The 16,820-nt window shown below is 41.5% G+C and overlaps 1 protein-coding gene across 1 annotated transcript in view; it reads left to right on the forward strand.

Moving 5' to 3' along the window:
• Positions 1-16,820, forward strand: part of Mal2 (mal, T cell differentiation protein 2) — a 31,178-nt gene that overhangs the window by 3,666 nt on the left and 10,692 nt on the right. Inside the window, exon 2 of the mRNA XM_021183583.2 lies at positions 13,190-13,360. Coding sequence (XP_021039242.1) covers positions 13,190-13,360 — 171 coding nt within the window. The remainder of the gene's footprint in view (positions 1-13,189; positions 13,361-16,820) is intronic.

Consider the following 16,820-nt stretch of genomic DNA (forward strand, 5'->3'; position numbering starts at 1 on the left):
GATTCCCTAGGCACAGTCTCAAATACTAAGTAAACTCCACACGGAGAACCAATTATTTTAACTTCTGTTAATGTTTCTAGCTATCTCTTATACTCTCTTTAAAATTTGACCTTCCATTGAAATCCGTTTACCGCCAAGATTTCTTCGTTTTGGGTCATGTTGCTGTCTGAAGCTATGCAAGCTGTATTCGGTGAAGATGGTTTCATCTATCAGTAGGAGGTTCTGCTAATGAGACCGTGATCTTAGAACTCAGTTCTCATACTAACTTTGCACAAGGAATTTAATTCCAGTTTCTGGTACTGTACTGCACTTATGACTTTCTGTAAATAGTGTCTGCCCCCCCCCATCAGAACCAAGTAGGGCAATTTACAATACCTGTTTCATAAGTGGGGCATATTCCAACTTTGCATTCATGAAATTGTTTTTAGATAGTTATGTTCTACCACTGGTTTTCTGACTTGCCAACCCTTTGAGTTTGGGCTAAGTTATTCTTTCCATATATATCCTTACCATGTATCTATAAAATTTAACACAAAGTTAGAATTGCAAAACCAAGTCTTTTTTATTAATCATTTTATTCATTTACATTTCAAATGATATCCCCTTTCCTGATTACAAACCCCGTATCCCATCCCTCCCTCGCTTCCCCTTTGCCTCTATGACAGTATTCCTCCCACTCCTGCTTCATTGCTCTAGGATCCCCCTATGCTGGGGCATCGAGCGTAAACAGGACCAAGAACTTCCCCTCCCACTCATGTCAGATAAGGCTATCCTCTACTACATATGTATCTGGAGCCATGGATCCCTCCATGTATACTCTTTGGTTGATAGTTAGTCCCTGAGAGCTCTGGGTGGTTCAATTAGTTGATACTGTACTTCCTATAGGGTTGCAAACCCCTTCAGCTCCTTCAGTCTTTCCCCTAGCTCTTTCATTGGGGTCTCCAGGCTCAGTCTGATGGTTGGCTGTGATTATCTGCATCTGTATTGGTCAGGTGCTGGTAGAACTTCAGGGAACAGCCATACCAGGCTCCTGTCAGCAAGTGCTGCTTGACATCAACTATAGTGTGGGGGTTTGGTGTCTGCAGGTGAGATGAGTTCCTAGAGCCCATGACTGAAATGGCCAACAAAGGAGAGATAGAACCTGAAGGGACCACCTCCAATACATAGGCATGGCCCCCCGTTGAGGGATGGGGCCACCCACCCATTTAAAAATTTTTAACCCAGAAATGTTCCTGTCCAAAGGAAAGACAGGGACAAAAAAATGGAACAGAGACTGGAGAAAAGGCCATCCAGAGACCATCTCACCTAGGGATCCATCCCATCTGCAAAGCCAAGCTTTTTAGCTCAGACTGAAAACAGTAACTCCAAAAATTATCATTTCCTGGGCTAGGACAGTGGCTCAAGGAGTAAAGGACTTGAAGCAAAAGTATGTGGGCCTGTGTTCAAACACTAGAACTCGTGAATTGCTGCCCTCTGAGGTAGTTTCTGTTTGCAGTCATTGCTCCTGTGTGAGATTGCAGGTAGATACAATGGAATCCCAGAAACTTCTTGGACCAGAGAGCCTCACTTAGACAGTGAACAGCAAAGCAGACCCTGTCACAACTAATAGGAACATGTGAGGTCTGACACCCAAGGCTGTTTACACTAACACAGTGTCATGCCATGCCCACACTTGTTCTCATGAACAAAAGTTACAATTGTCAGATCCTCTCAGTGTTTCTAGAGTGAAGATTTAATGACTTCCTAGTGCGCACAAAACTATTTGGATGCCTCCTCACCTGAAAGCTCTTCTGATCTAGTTAAGAGGTTATACAAAAAAAAAAAAAAAAGTCACTTCTGTTTGGAAGAAATGCGGTCACGAAAGGTGAAATATAATTGAAAACCATTTTCTGACTAGGCCTAGCTGTAATATCAGAGGGTCTTTATTCACATGATGCACGAGAAGGTTAGGCTTCTCGCCTCAATGACATTATTTTATAAAAATGTGTAAGAAAAAATCAAGCATAGCACTGTTAATTGTGGAGAACAGTGACATTGACTTATTCAGTGGCTCTCACAGCGTCACTGTTTAAAAACACCTCCAAATCATTTGTGTACATTTCTCTTTATGAGAGGAATTCTAGAACACAGTTTCTACATTCTTCTAACTGTAGTGGTTTTAGTGCCATAATTATTTTCCCTTTATTTAACATAATAATATACTAAAGGACACACTCTTCATCGGGCCGTCTCTTTATGCCCTGAGAATCTGATAGCCAGTATAGTCCTTGCCCTTAAAAGCAGTTGTGTATTCCGGGCATATTGCTGCATGCCTTTAATTTCCACATCCAGGAAACAGGGGCAAGTGGATCTCTGTGAGATGGAAGCTAATTTGGCTACTTACGTGAAGCCAACGGCTACTTAGAGAGACCTTGTTTCGGGTAGACAGATGATAGGTAGATAGATAGATAGATAGATAGATAGATAGATAGATACATACATACATACATACATACATACATACATAGATGGATACATAGATAGGTGGTGTAGCAGGATATAAAAGTTAAATGCATTTACAGTTTTGTGAAATGCTGAGATAGACCTGGAAATACTTACAAGAAAGAGAGTGTTTAGCTACTGGAGAGCTAGGACTGGGAGCTGGAATGGGGGCAGTAACATTTGAGGTTAGCCTGAAGTGGTGAGACAAAATTCCAGGTAGGAAGAAAGGCACATACAAGCCTCAGAGATTAAGAAAAGAGAAAAATAGTCAGACCATACCATGAAATTTCTAGCAAGTGTTAGTATTTTGGTGTGACTGATGAGAAGATAGGAAAAGAGAAGGAAGAGGCTGCTAGTAAGGCTGAAGCTGTGGTTTGCTGGCAGATGTTAGGTCGGGCTTTGAATCTGTTCTCCACAGAGGATTGCTGAGGACAGGGTCAAACCTGGTCAGCTTTGCACCTTAGAAATCTTTAATGACATTTCTTTGTAAAACACAGAGATTAAAGTTAAAAAGGCAGGAGATCAATGATCGATTAATACAGTTCAGATAAGAACTGATAAGATCCTGAAATAATACCAAGAAAAAGAAGGATGGAAAAATTTCAGGAGAAAAGCTGGAGGCTTCGTAGTGGGCTGTTCATATATTTATTAATGGTTCCTATATTAGTGGATCAACTAATATGTGAACTTGGATGTTCTCTCAGGTGCTACTAGACATGACTGAAATACAAGATGTATCTGAGGAGGAGCACAAGGGGAGGGTGGTGAGAAGGAAGGGGCAGAGGCAAGTGCAGTCTTGTAGGGTACTCTGGAAGGTATTTCCAGTTATTGCCAACTAATCAATGTCTTTGAATACAGTCTTACTAACATGTAAATGTGCTGGTATTTAGAGCTTTCTTTCCTTGTCTAGAAAATAGATTTTGATTGCAAAGCGACACTGTTTGAAGTAGATTAGAAGGCCTAGAAACCAATGTGCTTGCATCTCTACAAGCGTTTTTATCCTATGCATAATACCTTTTCCCCTTGTACCTATGAGTTAACAGTCTTCCATCGCAAAAAAAGACCCTTTAACGTTTTGTAAGAGAAAGTAAGCCAATGCCCGTGCCAGATGTCTTTGTTCACCGTTCATGTTCCCTGAATCACAGCCCTGTAGGAAATAGGAACTAAAATTTTGAAGACTTTGAACCAACTTGCTGAAAGGATTGACCTTGAGCTGCAAACGGAAAGGTCAAAGGGGAGAGATTTGCTTTATATGACTGTATAAAAATGTGCCTGGTAGTAAGAGCTGTAGACTGGACATAGCTGCTGGGATGGGACTGAATTAACAAGGCCAGTGATGAGGAACTGGTACCAGGCTACTGGACTCGGTGTGACACACGTGCAGAAGTCAGCAAATGCTATGCTATGGTATTGGCTATAACACAGTGTTTAAGAATATTCAAAAAGAACTGTTGAGTGGTGAAAAGCAGTGTGGGAGCAGATATGCTGTTTAAGGTTGTAAATTCTAATATTTCTCCCAGTTAGACAGTTTGACCTGAATTCCTCATTGGCCTGTTCATAGAAGAGGGTGCAGTCTTTTCATAGCAACCCTGCCTGACACTCTTAACTTTTGCATAGAGACTTTCAAAAGGAAGGCTGTCAGTAGAATAAAAGGAGGTAATAGTCTGTCCAGTTCTTGGCAGGACATTGGCATGCAGGCATGTTTAATGCCCATGATAGTGTGTTACCTACATACTAAAAGGAGATTTCAGAAAGCACAGGAAATGATAAATACAAATGTAAAGAGGCCAGAGCACACTTCTCTACTGCACCATTTGGTTTCTATTTTAGAGTTTGCAGTAGCTAGTCAGAAAACTGACATGGAAGTTCGAGTCATATGAGGTGAAGGGATGACTTTGTAGCACTGACAAATGTAATTTAAATACAAACCAGAAAGTAAAACTTATTTTGTAATTAACAGACTTGAGTTCATAGACCAAGTCTGCATATGTCTTTTTCTGCCTTTGCTTCTTTTTTTTTTTTTTTTTTTTCCAGACAGGGTTTCTCTGTGTAGTCCTGGCTGTCCTGGAACTCATTCTGTAGACCAGGTTGGCCTTTGAACTCAGAAATCCGCCTGCCTCTGCCTCCCAAGTGCTGGGATTAAAGGCGTGCGCCACCACTGCCCGGCTTGCCCTTGCTTCTTATAATCTGTTGTGTCCCTAATTCAGAAATAACAAATCATTCTGACTTGAACCTCCAGATTAGTGTAATCTATAACCTGTGCCAAGGTTAATCCAGGAGCAATCTGAATGGATGTCAGCATGGTTAGGGAGCAGGCAGGCAGGTGCCTAGGGGCTAAAGTAATCAAAACTTAACAGTATCAGTTGAGGAATTAAGAAGGTATTTTGGGCAAATGGGGACCAAAGAAGATTGAAAATTGGTGTTGGTCGGGTATGTTTGCAAGACATGACTGTTTTTCCATCACGTCCATGTTCTTCCTCAGCATCCAAAGATCTTGTCACGGGTGGTGCTTGTTGCCAATAATTACTAGAAAATTAACTAAGAAGGACATGCTTCTGCTTGTCCTACCTGTCTTAGACATCCATCTCGTACCAGGAAATGGGCTGGCCTTCAGACAGCCAGGTGTACCTTGGATCTGAAGGTGCATGTCTTGCTCACTGATTGGTTTCTGTCCCTTTGGGGCAGAATACTATTGAACACCTTATGTAGAAAGAACCACCTGGTTTCCCAGTTTTCAGAAACATTTAAGGAAATGTCACCAATTCTGACTTTACAGCCCAGTGAGTAAAAGGCATGTGAGCCTATGATTTCAATCTAGATGTGGTAAATGGTCAAAAGGATGCATGCATCAGTAACCACAGAAACACAGAGGGTGGCTTCTGGCCAGAGAAGTTTTTCTGGGAGATATGGTACCACAGGTCAGCTATGCAGTGATTTGTGGCATGCTGGGCAGACACATGGACAAGGGTGGCTCATTCTTTGTGTGTAAAGGATGGAATAATGTACTGGAATACAGAGAAAAGGGATTGAAAAAGGAACTTTACTGAATGAAAGAGGTTTGATGTGGGTGGGTGCCCAAATTCTCTAGTATGAGGACTCTTGGGCACAGCTACATTGTAAATGAATTTGTATTTTATGGCACAGCTTGTAAAGGTATCTATCAGTAAAATATTGTATCTCTTGACATAAGTATGTTTCCAGTTTAAAAACAAAACAAAACTTCAAGATATAAATTGAACGTAGCATGTAGTTACTATAGATTCTCTGTTTATGTGGGTAATAAATTCTAATTCAACTTATTTTTGTAACTATAATTTTGAATAGGTACCCAGTACATGGGCACTCATTAAAACAGAAGCACTTAATAAGTAGGTGAAGGGTTTAAAGCATTTGCATGAAACTTCCCCATGTTACCATTGGGCCAGTTTTATGTGACTGGAGGCAGTCATTTGGATAGTTGGTAGAAATCTAAGTCTAGAATAAACACTAATGTTTAAAGGGGCATAAAAGTATACTGATAAAAGCATAAGCCCTGTAAGCTCTGGCACCCAGTGCCAGGTTGAAATCCCACATTTGTTAACTGTGCAGCTTTGGCAAGGTGACTGAGTGTTCTGCCCCTCAACTAACTTCCCTATAAAGGGGGCTCATAATATCTCTTAGGCTCTGTAAGGGTTACGTTGATAAAAAAAAACAAAACCCTTAGCACAGATCTGACCATAAAAACCCAGTATATGTTGGCTAATAATTCTGTGATTGTATTATTGTTGATTTCATGCTCAAATTAATTCTGTAAGCCAATCCTGAGAGACAGAGTTACTCCCCACCCCCAAGCCTGCTGGTTGTTCAGTCTCCCTGCTGCAGAAGAGAGATGGCATGGCCATTCATGCAGATAACCATACAGCACAAAATTCTAAATAACGAAGTGTTTTTCTCTAGGGTATTAGGCACGGGAAATTGTCTCTTAAGATTGGTGTTCTCTCAAACATTACAAATTTGCATGTTTACTTAATAGTAGTAAGGTATATAAAAAAATGGAGGTGTCAAGAAGGTTGGAAAATGTCAGAACCTGTCAGGAAGGAAATGAGTATCTTTGGAAAAGAGAAGAGATATTTGCCAAAAGGATTCCTTTGGGAGCATAGGAGAGCCATCCAAATAGAAGGCAGGTTGAGAAGTCTGTAATCCACACAGCCCAAATCACAAGCATTTCGCCCCTGCCAGGACCATGTTTTCTTGTGGGGCTGTGTATTTCACGAGCCTGTAGTTTCTCAGGAAACTGTGCTCAGGTCCAGCTGTGAGGGTTCAGTGTATTGTGATCTGTAGGTGACTATCTGCCCCTCTTGTTTGTATGGTGGGGGGAAGGCTTCTGGTCTACAGAGCTGAAAGCTAATTAGCATATGCATTTTAAACCAAAAAAATAAAATCTGTTGTTTTAGAAATGAGTAGTCTATTGCTTTTATTTCCCATTAGCTGTGATGATAAACTACCTGGTTCATGCAACCTAAAGGAGAGAGAATTTACTTTGGCTCACAGTTTAGGAGGATACAGTTCATCAGAGTGGGGAATGCATCGTGGACTTCTATGCACCTATGGCTCCTCAGATCCCTTCTAACCAGCAAGTTAGAAGTAGAAGGAGAACTCAAGCCAGAAAGGGGACTAGACAATGACCCCCAAAGCATGACCTGTAGTGACCCACTTCTTCCAGGTAGGCCCCACCTCCAAAAAATTCCACAGCCCCCCAACACAGCCTCAGGTGAACACTGCACTCTCAAAACCTAACGGGGAACACATTAATAACTTCACCTCAGAACATAATTGAACACACATTTGCCAGATATTCATAAAGTTGGGCCAAGAAGATGTGAACAGCCAACAACAGGGAAGCTGGAGGGTGTTTCTAGAAGGTTCTTTCCTTTGTGGTACCTGGATGCAGAGGAGCCTTTTTGTTGGAAGCTTGGTTGAATCCCTGAGCCCTGATTTAGTTCCTTACAGAAATTTGAAGTGAAAGCACATTTTCTACATAATTAACATGCTTTTTAGAACACCTGGGAGCAGCAGCAGGCAGAGGTAGACATGAGGTCAGAATGTGGTCTCAGATCCAAGATGCAAATGAACGTGGGGGAGTGATGGCATATGCAATCCTCTCTTTGCAGTTTACACACTTGCTGTTGCCAGGATACTTTATCAGCTCTTTCCCTCTATTAACCATTTCAGTGTTCTCCTGTTCATCCCTAATAGTGGGACTACTTCCCCTGAACAGGGACACTGGCTATTATCACTTACTTGGGAAATGTTCCAAGTTTACTAAAGCCCAAAACTGGAATCCAGTATTCCAAGCACAGCCAGTCTCATGGGAATCTCACGTATTAATGTTGAAGCCAAATTGAAAGGCTTAGAAGGGAAAGGAAATCAGAAGAAGGGAAGAAATACATGGGTCAAAACCATAGTGACTTCTACAGAATCAACATTGTTGTTGCTGCTGCTTCTTCTTCTTCTTCTTCTTCTTCTTCTTCTTCTTCTTCTTCTTCTTCCTCTTCCTCCTCCTCCTCTTCTTCTTCTTCCTCCTCCTCTTCCTCTTCTTCTTTTCATTATTTTATTTATTCATATTACATCCCCAATCACAGCCCCCTCCCTCCTCTTCTCCCAATCCCATCCTTACAAATCCCTTCCCCCCTCCCCCTTTCTCCAAGAGAAGGAGGAGTTCCCCCCCCCCCAGGGTACCACTCCACCCTAGGACATCTAGTCCCAGCATGACTAAGCACCTCCTCACCCATTGAGGCTGAAACAGGCAGTCTAGGTAGGGGAAAGGGATCCAGTGCAGGCAACATTCAGAGACAATCCCCACGCCCATTGTTAGGGGACTGACATGAAGACCAAGCTGCACACCTGCTACAAAGGGGTAAGGGGCCTACGTCCAGCCCCTGCATGCTCTTTGGTTGGTGGTTCAGTCTCTTTGAGCTCTACAGGCTCAGGTTAGTTGACTCAGTGGGTCTTTTGTCCTTGACCCCTCAGGCTTGCTTAGTTCTTTCCCTAACTCTTTTACAAGACTCACCAAGATCTGCTGACAGGAGCCTGATATAGCTCTCTCCAGAGAGGCTCTGCCAGTGCCTGACAAATGCAAAGATGGGTTCTCGAAGCCATCCATTGGACTGAGCACAGGGTCCCCAATGAAGGAGCTAGAGAAAGGACCCAAGGAGCTGAAGGAGTTTGCAGCCCCATAGGGGGAGCAACAATATGAACTAACTAGTACCCCCAGAGCTCCCAGGGACTAAACCACCAAACAAAGACTACACATGGTTGGATTCATGGCTCCAGCTGCATATGTAGCAGAGGATGGCCTTATCGGACATCAATGGGAGGAAAGGCCCTTGGTCCAGTGAAGGCTCTATGCCCCAGTGTGAGGGAATGCCAGGGCCAGGAAGCAGGTATGAGTGGCTTGGTGAGCAGAGGGAGGGGGATAGGGGAGTTTTCAGAGAGGAAACCAGGAAAGGGGATAACATTTGAAATATAAATAAAGAAAATATCCAAAAACAAAAGGAAAAAAAGATACCGCAAGCTCTGCCCAATGTTTGGCTATGAGTCTCTTCATCTGTTTCAGTCTGCTGCTGGATATTTGTTTGTGTGTGTCTGTCTGTGTGTGTGTGTGTGTTGTGTGTGTGTGTGTGTGTGTGTGTGTGTGTGTGTGTGTGTGTGTGTGTATTTTGAACCCAGGGTTTTGCAGATGACAGTTAATGAAACTCTTGAAGTGGGGAAAAATGGCTATCTAATGTAAGCATAATTGTGCCATCCACTCATTCCTTTAAATGAGAACTTAAATGCACTGAGCCACTGTCATTCAAAGCTAGCCCATGAGCAGAACAAACACATAGATGTTGCTATGTGGGTGGGATTAATTGAGAAAGAAGAAACTAGCACTCATTCTCTCTTCTCCCTTCCGTTGCCATGCCACCCACCCTCCACAAATGGGGCCAATCAGATCACTTCTTCTATAAGTACCCAGTTTCCTTTTCAAAGCTCAAGGTGTAGGAAAGGGTATAATTTAGAGTTCGAAAGAGCAGTTAACCCATATTCTTTCTTGTTAGTATCTCTGCCCAAGTCTGACATCAATCCTGCCGTGCTGCCCACCTTTCAGGATGCCTCCAGTTACATTGCTGGCCCCCTCTCCCATCACACAGAACTCACTGTGCTCCTTTTTATAACACTTGCCACAATCTGTTCCCCAATCAGATTTAATGGCATGTATTTCTCCCTCAGTTAGAATATTCAGAGCTGGAATCTCATCTGTTTGCGAGGTTGTTGTTGTTGGGTTTTTTGGGGTTGTTTTGTTTTGTTTTGTTTGTGTTTTCTTGAATGTTCTTGCTATGTGTCTAGCAGAATAGGTTTGGGGCCCATCTATTTGAGTTCAGGTTTATTCAATACTACTTTTATTCTGAAAGATTATTTAGAGATGTGAACTTACCACAATGCCTCAGTTGTGTGAGTGTGCTTGTCTGCTCAATTTGGCTCTTAAATAAATGATGACCAGTTGTTCTTAGTTCCTCATTATCTTTGCACAGAGCTTCGAAGTAAATGTTGCCTGAATTAATTGAAATTTAATAATGATTCACAACTTATAAATTGTATTTTCAGTAATATAAAATTTTTGTAAATAGAGAATAAGGAAAGACTACCAGCAAAAAGACTGAAAAGCAAGTTAGAGACATTCTTACTGCCTTCAAATATTCAGTAAGTGATGTAAGAGAGGAGATATTCTACTCTGGAACAAGCTTATTCTAACTTTCATGATAACTAATAAACTGGCAGTTAAAATTAACATACATTAATATTCATCACTTAAATTTATTGTATAAAATATTAGGGGTTGTTAATTTTTTATTTGAAAGTAATAGGAATTGAGATATATTAGCACAGCTATAAGTTTATTAAATGGATACTGAACTATCATTACACAAGTGGTAATATATATTGTGTGTAGAATGTTTCTTCAGAGTATATCATCAAGATATATGACTGAGTTTTTTGTCTGGCTTTTTTTTTAAGCAGTGTTTCTCTGTGTAGCCCTGGCTGTCCTGGAACTCACTTTTATAGATCAGGCTGGCCTTAAACTTGGAGATCCACCTGCCTTTGCCTCTGCTGGAGTTAAAGGAATGTACCACCACACCTAGCTTGAGCCATTTGTTGTAAAACTTGAAGTTTTATCCTTTGCGATTTGTACAATTTGTATATTACTTAAGTACAAAGAAATCTACAAGCAGATGCCTGCTGGTCTTTCAGGGTTGGATCTCAGATTGCTCTTAGATAAGCACTTGTCTAGCACTGTAGTCTGTATGTTCACTGAACAAATATTGAGAACATCTTGTATGGGGTTGTGGGAGAGCAGGAAGAAGGGTTCCTAGCTGCCCAAGGCATCTTTGAAGCAAGGGTGTGAGCAGACTTTTTGTGTTGCCAAATGTATACTAGTCTTTGACTGGTAGTTAGGAAAGAGTTACCATGGGAATAATAAATGACTTGGATGCAGAGATATAAAAAATAGTGTACTGCCAAGAAAGTCTGGTAGTGAAGACAGAGAAAAGGCCAAGTATTCACATCCTTTTGGGGATGATGAGACGAGAGAGGGTAGCTGAGAATAGGTAGAGCTTAACAGAGTTTTGTTTTGTTTTGTTTTGTTTTGTTTTGTTTTGTTTTGTTTTAAAGATAATGGTTCAAGGTTAGGTATGAGTTAGGGACTCAAGCACACTCCAGTGACTTACTGGTCCAGCAGTGCCAGCCACGCAGACACAAAAGAGATTTGTTTCTGAGCTGTGGATTTTTTTTCTCTTTCTGTGATAGGGTTTGGTGGCATAAGATAAAAAGGGGGACTGGACAGATGGCTCAGCAGTTAAGAGCACTGGCTGCTCAATCAGAGGACCAAGGTTTAATTCCCAGCATACACATGGCAGCTCACAACTGTCTGTAACTCAAGCTCCAGGGGATCCACCACCATCAAACTGAAACATGCTGGCAAAACACAGATGCACATAAATAAAAATAAATAAATTTTTTAAAGGAAAAGGACATAAGAGACTGGTAAGATCACAGAAAGCCTACTCTGTCTTACAAAGGCCACCCCACTTTTCTTGCTTTGATGGGAGAAGACTGGGTATCATTGCCCCAGTTTCTCCTCCTGTGTTTTCTGACGTCATCCTAGTTCCCGTTGCCAGAATCTGGGGATTTCCCTTCCATGCTTTGCCTGCCGTGCCCTATATCTGATCAAGCACCATCATCCTCTACTTAGAAATGTCTATCTAACCCATCACCTCCTCTCTGTTCTCCATTCATTCATGATAAGTAATGCTACACTGTCATCCCATGTGGCCCTCAGTCCTGCATCCTTCCCTCTCCTGCATCCTTCCCTACTCAGTCCGTTTTCACATTCTAGCCAGCAAACCTTCCAGGTGCAGGCCTTGAATATGCCACTTCTTGTTCAAGACAATCATGGCCTCCATTGCCCTACCATGAACTGAATTGCTCTATGTGTCCTCAATACCCTCTAGCTTATTACCAGTTGGCTATGATCTGTGTTCTTTGCTGTGCTAAGGTACCTGTCCTTCTATCCGTCACCACCAGATTTCTCTGCTGCCTAGACTCCCTCTACACCCAGCCCCATCCTGGGGCTTATGACTTCTAGGATACATTCCCTGACTGCTCAGATCTGCATCCGGAGCATTTACTTAGAGGAAGTGTAGTGCCCAGTTTTCTGCCAGCTCTGGCATTGGTTCAGCAGTATTTTCAGCACTTGCTTTGCTGTCCATTTCCTAGAATAGACTCAGTTGTGTAATAGAGGCCAGTGCAGCTTGATTTTATTCCCAGCATTTAGCACAGTGCCTGGATGTTATTAGTAGCTATCACTTATTACATGAATCTAAGACACAAATTTGATTCCCAGCACATGGCAGACAATGAGTGCTGATGGCTTGCCTTGCTAACTCTCTTGACAACAGTTGCAGCTATGATCGTATAGGGTAGGAACTGATGTCAAAAGTACAAGTAGGTATGATGGACACAGAACCATGAGCACCGCACATGGGAAATTAGAGAGTTACAGCTCTCCTTCTCTCAGAAACTCTAACAATCAGTGAGAAAGGAAGGAGTGGGAAGGAAGACCAAGCAGTACGATGTCGACTGGAATAAAAACCCAATGTGTGTGTGTGTGTGTGTGTGTGTGTGTGTGTGTGTGTCTGGGGAACTCTGCAGGTGTTGTGGATGTCTGGGGAACACTGGAGGTGTGTGTGGCTGTCTGAAGAGCACTGCCGGTGTGTGCAAATGGCTGGGAAACATTGCAGTGTGTGTAGATAACTAGAGAATACCTGGATGAGGAAGAGACTCCAACATGAAAATCTAGGTCCAGAGCTGACTTGACCTCTGTGTTAGAGCTAGTTTTGCACTTACGGGAAGAACACATGTTGTGTAATGATATGGAAACAATGAAAACTGGGGTAGCAGAGAGGCATACAGGGGCTTCAGGTCAGAATGGGAGAGCAATGTGGATGCAAATGGGGTTAACTCAGCAGAGAAGTGGACTCTAATACAAAGCTGCTACCCTGTTCTTTTTTTTTTTTTTTTTTTTTTTTTTTTTTTTAGTGTTCGAATGCAAATCGACGACTGTGTTCTTTTTTTNTTTTTTTTGAGTGTTCGAATGCAAATCGACGACTGTGTTCTTTTTTTCTTTCAGGTACTTGGAGGACTTGTGTGGATTTTGGTTGCTTCCTCCAATGTTCCTCTACCTCTGCTCCAAGGATGGGTCATGTTTGTGTCGGTGACAGCTTTCTTCTTTTCGCTTCTCTTCCTGGGCTTGTTCCTCTCTGGTATGGTGACTCAGATTGATGCCAACTGGAACTTCCTGGTAAGAAATTTTTATAGTAAGCCTAATGCAAGAAAATGTAAGAAATGTACAAATATCCCACCCTGTTCATTAGTGCCCACGACGCTACTCTTTCTGTTGCTGCATAGAGGAGAAGACAGATCAGCATGAGGAGGCCACTATGGTGCCCATGTGTGGGTATGGTGGACAGCAGGACCTTGGTTTGTCAAATTTCCACATTGATAGAACTGAAAAATTACACTGCTATTTTTATGATTTATTTGAAAACTATTTCATATCATACAACAGATGAATTGAATTATAACTGAATATTAGAACAGATGCCTTTGAGATCTCAGTTACATATGCTTGAAATTTTCCATTCATTTCTTCTTTGGATATTTAAATGGGTTTAGTCATACCTTAATAAGCAGGGCACTGATTGCATAACATACCCTCATACCTGGGATACTATAGATTTTATACATCTATAGATTCTCAGGTCATACATATGTTTGTATATATTTAAATATATAATTAAGCATGCAGGTTTAATTTACATAGTATCTACATGCATTGTATTACAAGTTTTATATCATCTGTAGGTTACTTAGAATGCACATCGTAAATGCTATGCACACAGCTTTAAAAAAGATTCATTCATTTTATTTTATGTGTGAATATTTTACTTGTGTGTATCTCTGTGCATTCCTGGTGTTTATGGAGGCCAGAAGATGATTGAGAACTATATGTGGTTGCTAGGAATGGAACCAATGTCCTCTGCCAGAGTATAAGTGCTATTAACCAGTGAGCCATCTCTCCAGCCCCTGCATGTAGTTTCTATACTGTGTTGTTTGGATAATGAAGACAGGAGAAGAATGTCTGTACATATTTCCTATAGACACATATTTTTCTGAATATTTTTCAATGCATAATTGATTAAATTCACACCCAGGAAATGCACAGACACAGAAGTGGCCAGATTGTCCAAGCTTTGCAGAAAACACATAGCTCCGTGTTGTTTTCAAAAGAGAATATTTTATCATTAGTTCTTCTCTAAAATTAATTGCTGAGTCCTGAAAGATAAATTGATAGCACGATGTTCAACTCAATGTTTAAGATAAGCTACCATTCCCTACAAACGACCGACATTGTATTGCCCCATGTGTTGCGTGGAGATTCTCTTTCATAGCAGTGATCCTTCATTCTCTGGGATGCATTTTGAAAGACAAGTGGGGATGATTCCGCTCCAATCCAGTGACAGGGCTTTAGTGATGCTCATAGAGAACTCTTTAGCTTCTGAATCACACTGTTTTGGAACTTAAGTCAGACCATCGTTTGATCTTTATATGTTGTTTTTGAGCATAATAGCATTCCCCCAGCTCAGCAGCTTTAGTGGCAAATGCTAAGGGGAAGTATTTCACTTGCAAAATGTAAGGAGAACTATAATTCCAAATGTCTTTAGCAGAGGCATCCAGCAAATAGGGCTGTCCTCTAAGGCAGCACACAGGCTAAGGGTGGCATGGGTTAGGATAAAGCTAAGAAAGCAGTCTAGTGTAGTGGTCACAGCTTTCAACAGGCTTTCACATGAAGCTTGATTTGCCTTGGACAAAATAGTTAACTGCTCTGTATTCCAATTCTGTCTCTGTAAGATGGAAGTAATAGCAACTGCCTTGCCAGATGCCCTTAAAGAATAATAGAAATAATGCATTCATGGTGCTTAGCTTTGTGTCTGGGCTCTAATCTCCAAATGACAATAATTCTAATTCCTTAAAGACAAGAAACTTGTAGTTCAGAACTTTGAAGAGTCTAGTTCTATGCAGTTGCTAAGGTAGTGTTTTCCTACATTTTCTCAAATTTCAATATTTGTTATTTGATCATGTGATAAAGTCCACAGTCCCAAATTAGGGTACAGAGAAATAGTTCATCTCCTCTTTGCAAGTGCCTGACTTTCTCATGAGAAGGTCTGCAAGTGGATCAGCTGATCTCCAAAGTTACTAAGGGAAAGCAGGTCCTTCAGGCATCTGACTTAAAGATTGCTCCATGTCTCTGTTCCGCTCTGCTCCTGCTGGTACTTCAGGAGCCTTAATAATCATTACCCATCTTGCTGGCTCTTCTCAAATGCTGTATCACACACCACCAGACCATTCCCATGGGAGTCCTGGATCTCCTGATTGCCTAGCAACTGAGTGTTCAATCTGGAAATGTTTCTGGGATCCTGTATTCTCTCTAATGGGTTGATACGTGTACCACTTAAATGCTTAAATACTTTATGATGTCATTCCTGGTCTTGTTAGACAGATATCCGTTCTGTATTCCTCCCCCTGCTTGTACTGAATCTTCTTTTCAGTACTAAAGCATTTTTAGTAGTTTATTGGTCTTCCCAACGTGGCATTGCCCTCCCGTTTGTAGCATTACCTGTAATGATCAAGCAATAAACTATAAATGTTCTCCTTGTTTAAATTTCACCACTATATCAAAGTGACTGTTGGAAAGCTGGGCCTGATGGTACAAATCCACAACCCAGCACCCTGTAGAATGAGGCCGGAAGGTCTTAAGTCCGAGGCCACGTTGGGCTAACACAGTGAGACAAAACAAAACAAACAAACAAAAGTTTTTAAAAAAGGAAACCTCTAATGCTTTTCCCATAGTTCATCTGGGAAGATTAGCCTATGTTCTCATACATTTGCAGTTAAGGAAAGGAACTAGGTATGGGCTGAGAAGGTGCTTAAAGCTAAGAATGTCTCAAATGTGTAGACTTTTAAAATTTGGGGATATTTGCACAAACTTTAGTACTCCGTTTCAATGTTTGGGCCATCTCAGAGGTGGTATTTTCCAGCTAACATTATCCATCATGCAATAACTGTACACAACATGTGACACTATTGTTGCTATAGCAGGGGCTCAGCACATGGTGGGCATGCTAGCTCCTGCCTCCATAGAGTTTACTAAGTGCTGTTTAGGTTTAAAGATTTCAAGGATGCTCGAAACCAACCATCAGACGAGCACAGGGATCCTGATGGAGGAGATAGGGGAAGGACTGAAGGAGCTGAAGGGGCCTTATCTGGCATCACTGGGATGGGAGGCCCTTGGTCCTGTGAAGACTTGATACCCCAGTGTAGAGGAATGCTAGGGCAGTGAGATGGGAGTGGGTAGGTGGGTGGGGAGCACCCTCATAGAAACAGGGTAAGGAGGAGGGATGGGATACAGGGTTTGCAGAGGAGAAACCGGGAAAGGGGATAACATTTGGAATGTAAATAAATTTTTAAAAGTCAAAAAAAAAAGGAATTGAGTGTAATCAAACTATATAAATATATTATATATACATATGAAATTGTCAATAAACAAAATAATTCAATAAAAATATCTTCAAATCCTTAAAAAAAAGATTTTCTTTCAATGTTCTATGCAGCTTTACTCACATGGATGCCTGTTCTGATCACATCTCCAGGCCTTATGTGGGTTGTAATGCTTGCTGTGCGCTCCCAGGCCACGAGAGTTT

The sequence above is a fragment of the Mus caroli genome, chromosome 15 (assembly GCF_900094665.2).
Source record: "Mus caroli chromosome 15, CAROLI_EIJ_v1.1, whole genome shotgun sequence".
Classification (NCBI taxonomy): domain Eukaryota; kingdom Metazoa; phylum Chordata; class Mammalia; order Rodentia; family Muridae; genus Mus; species Mus caroli.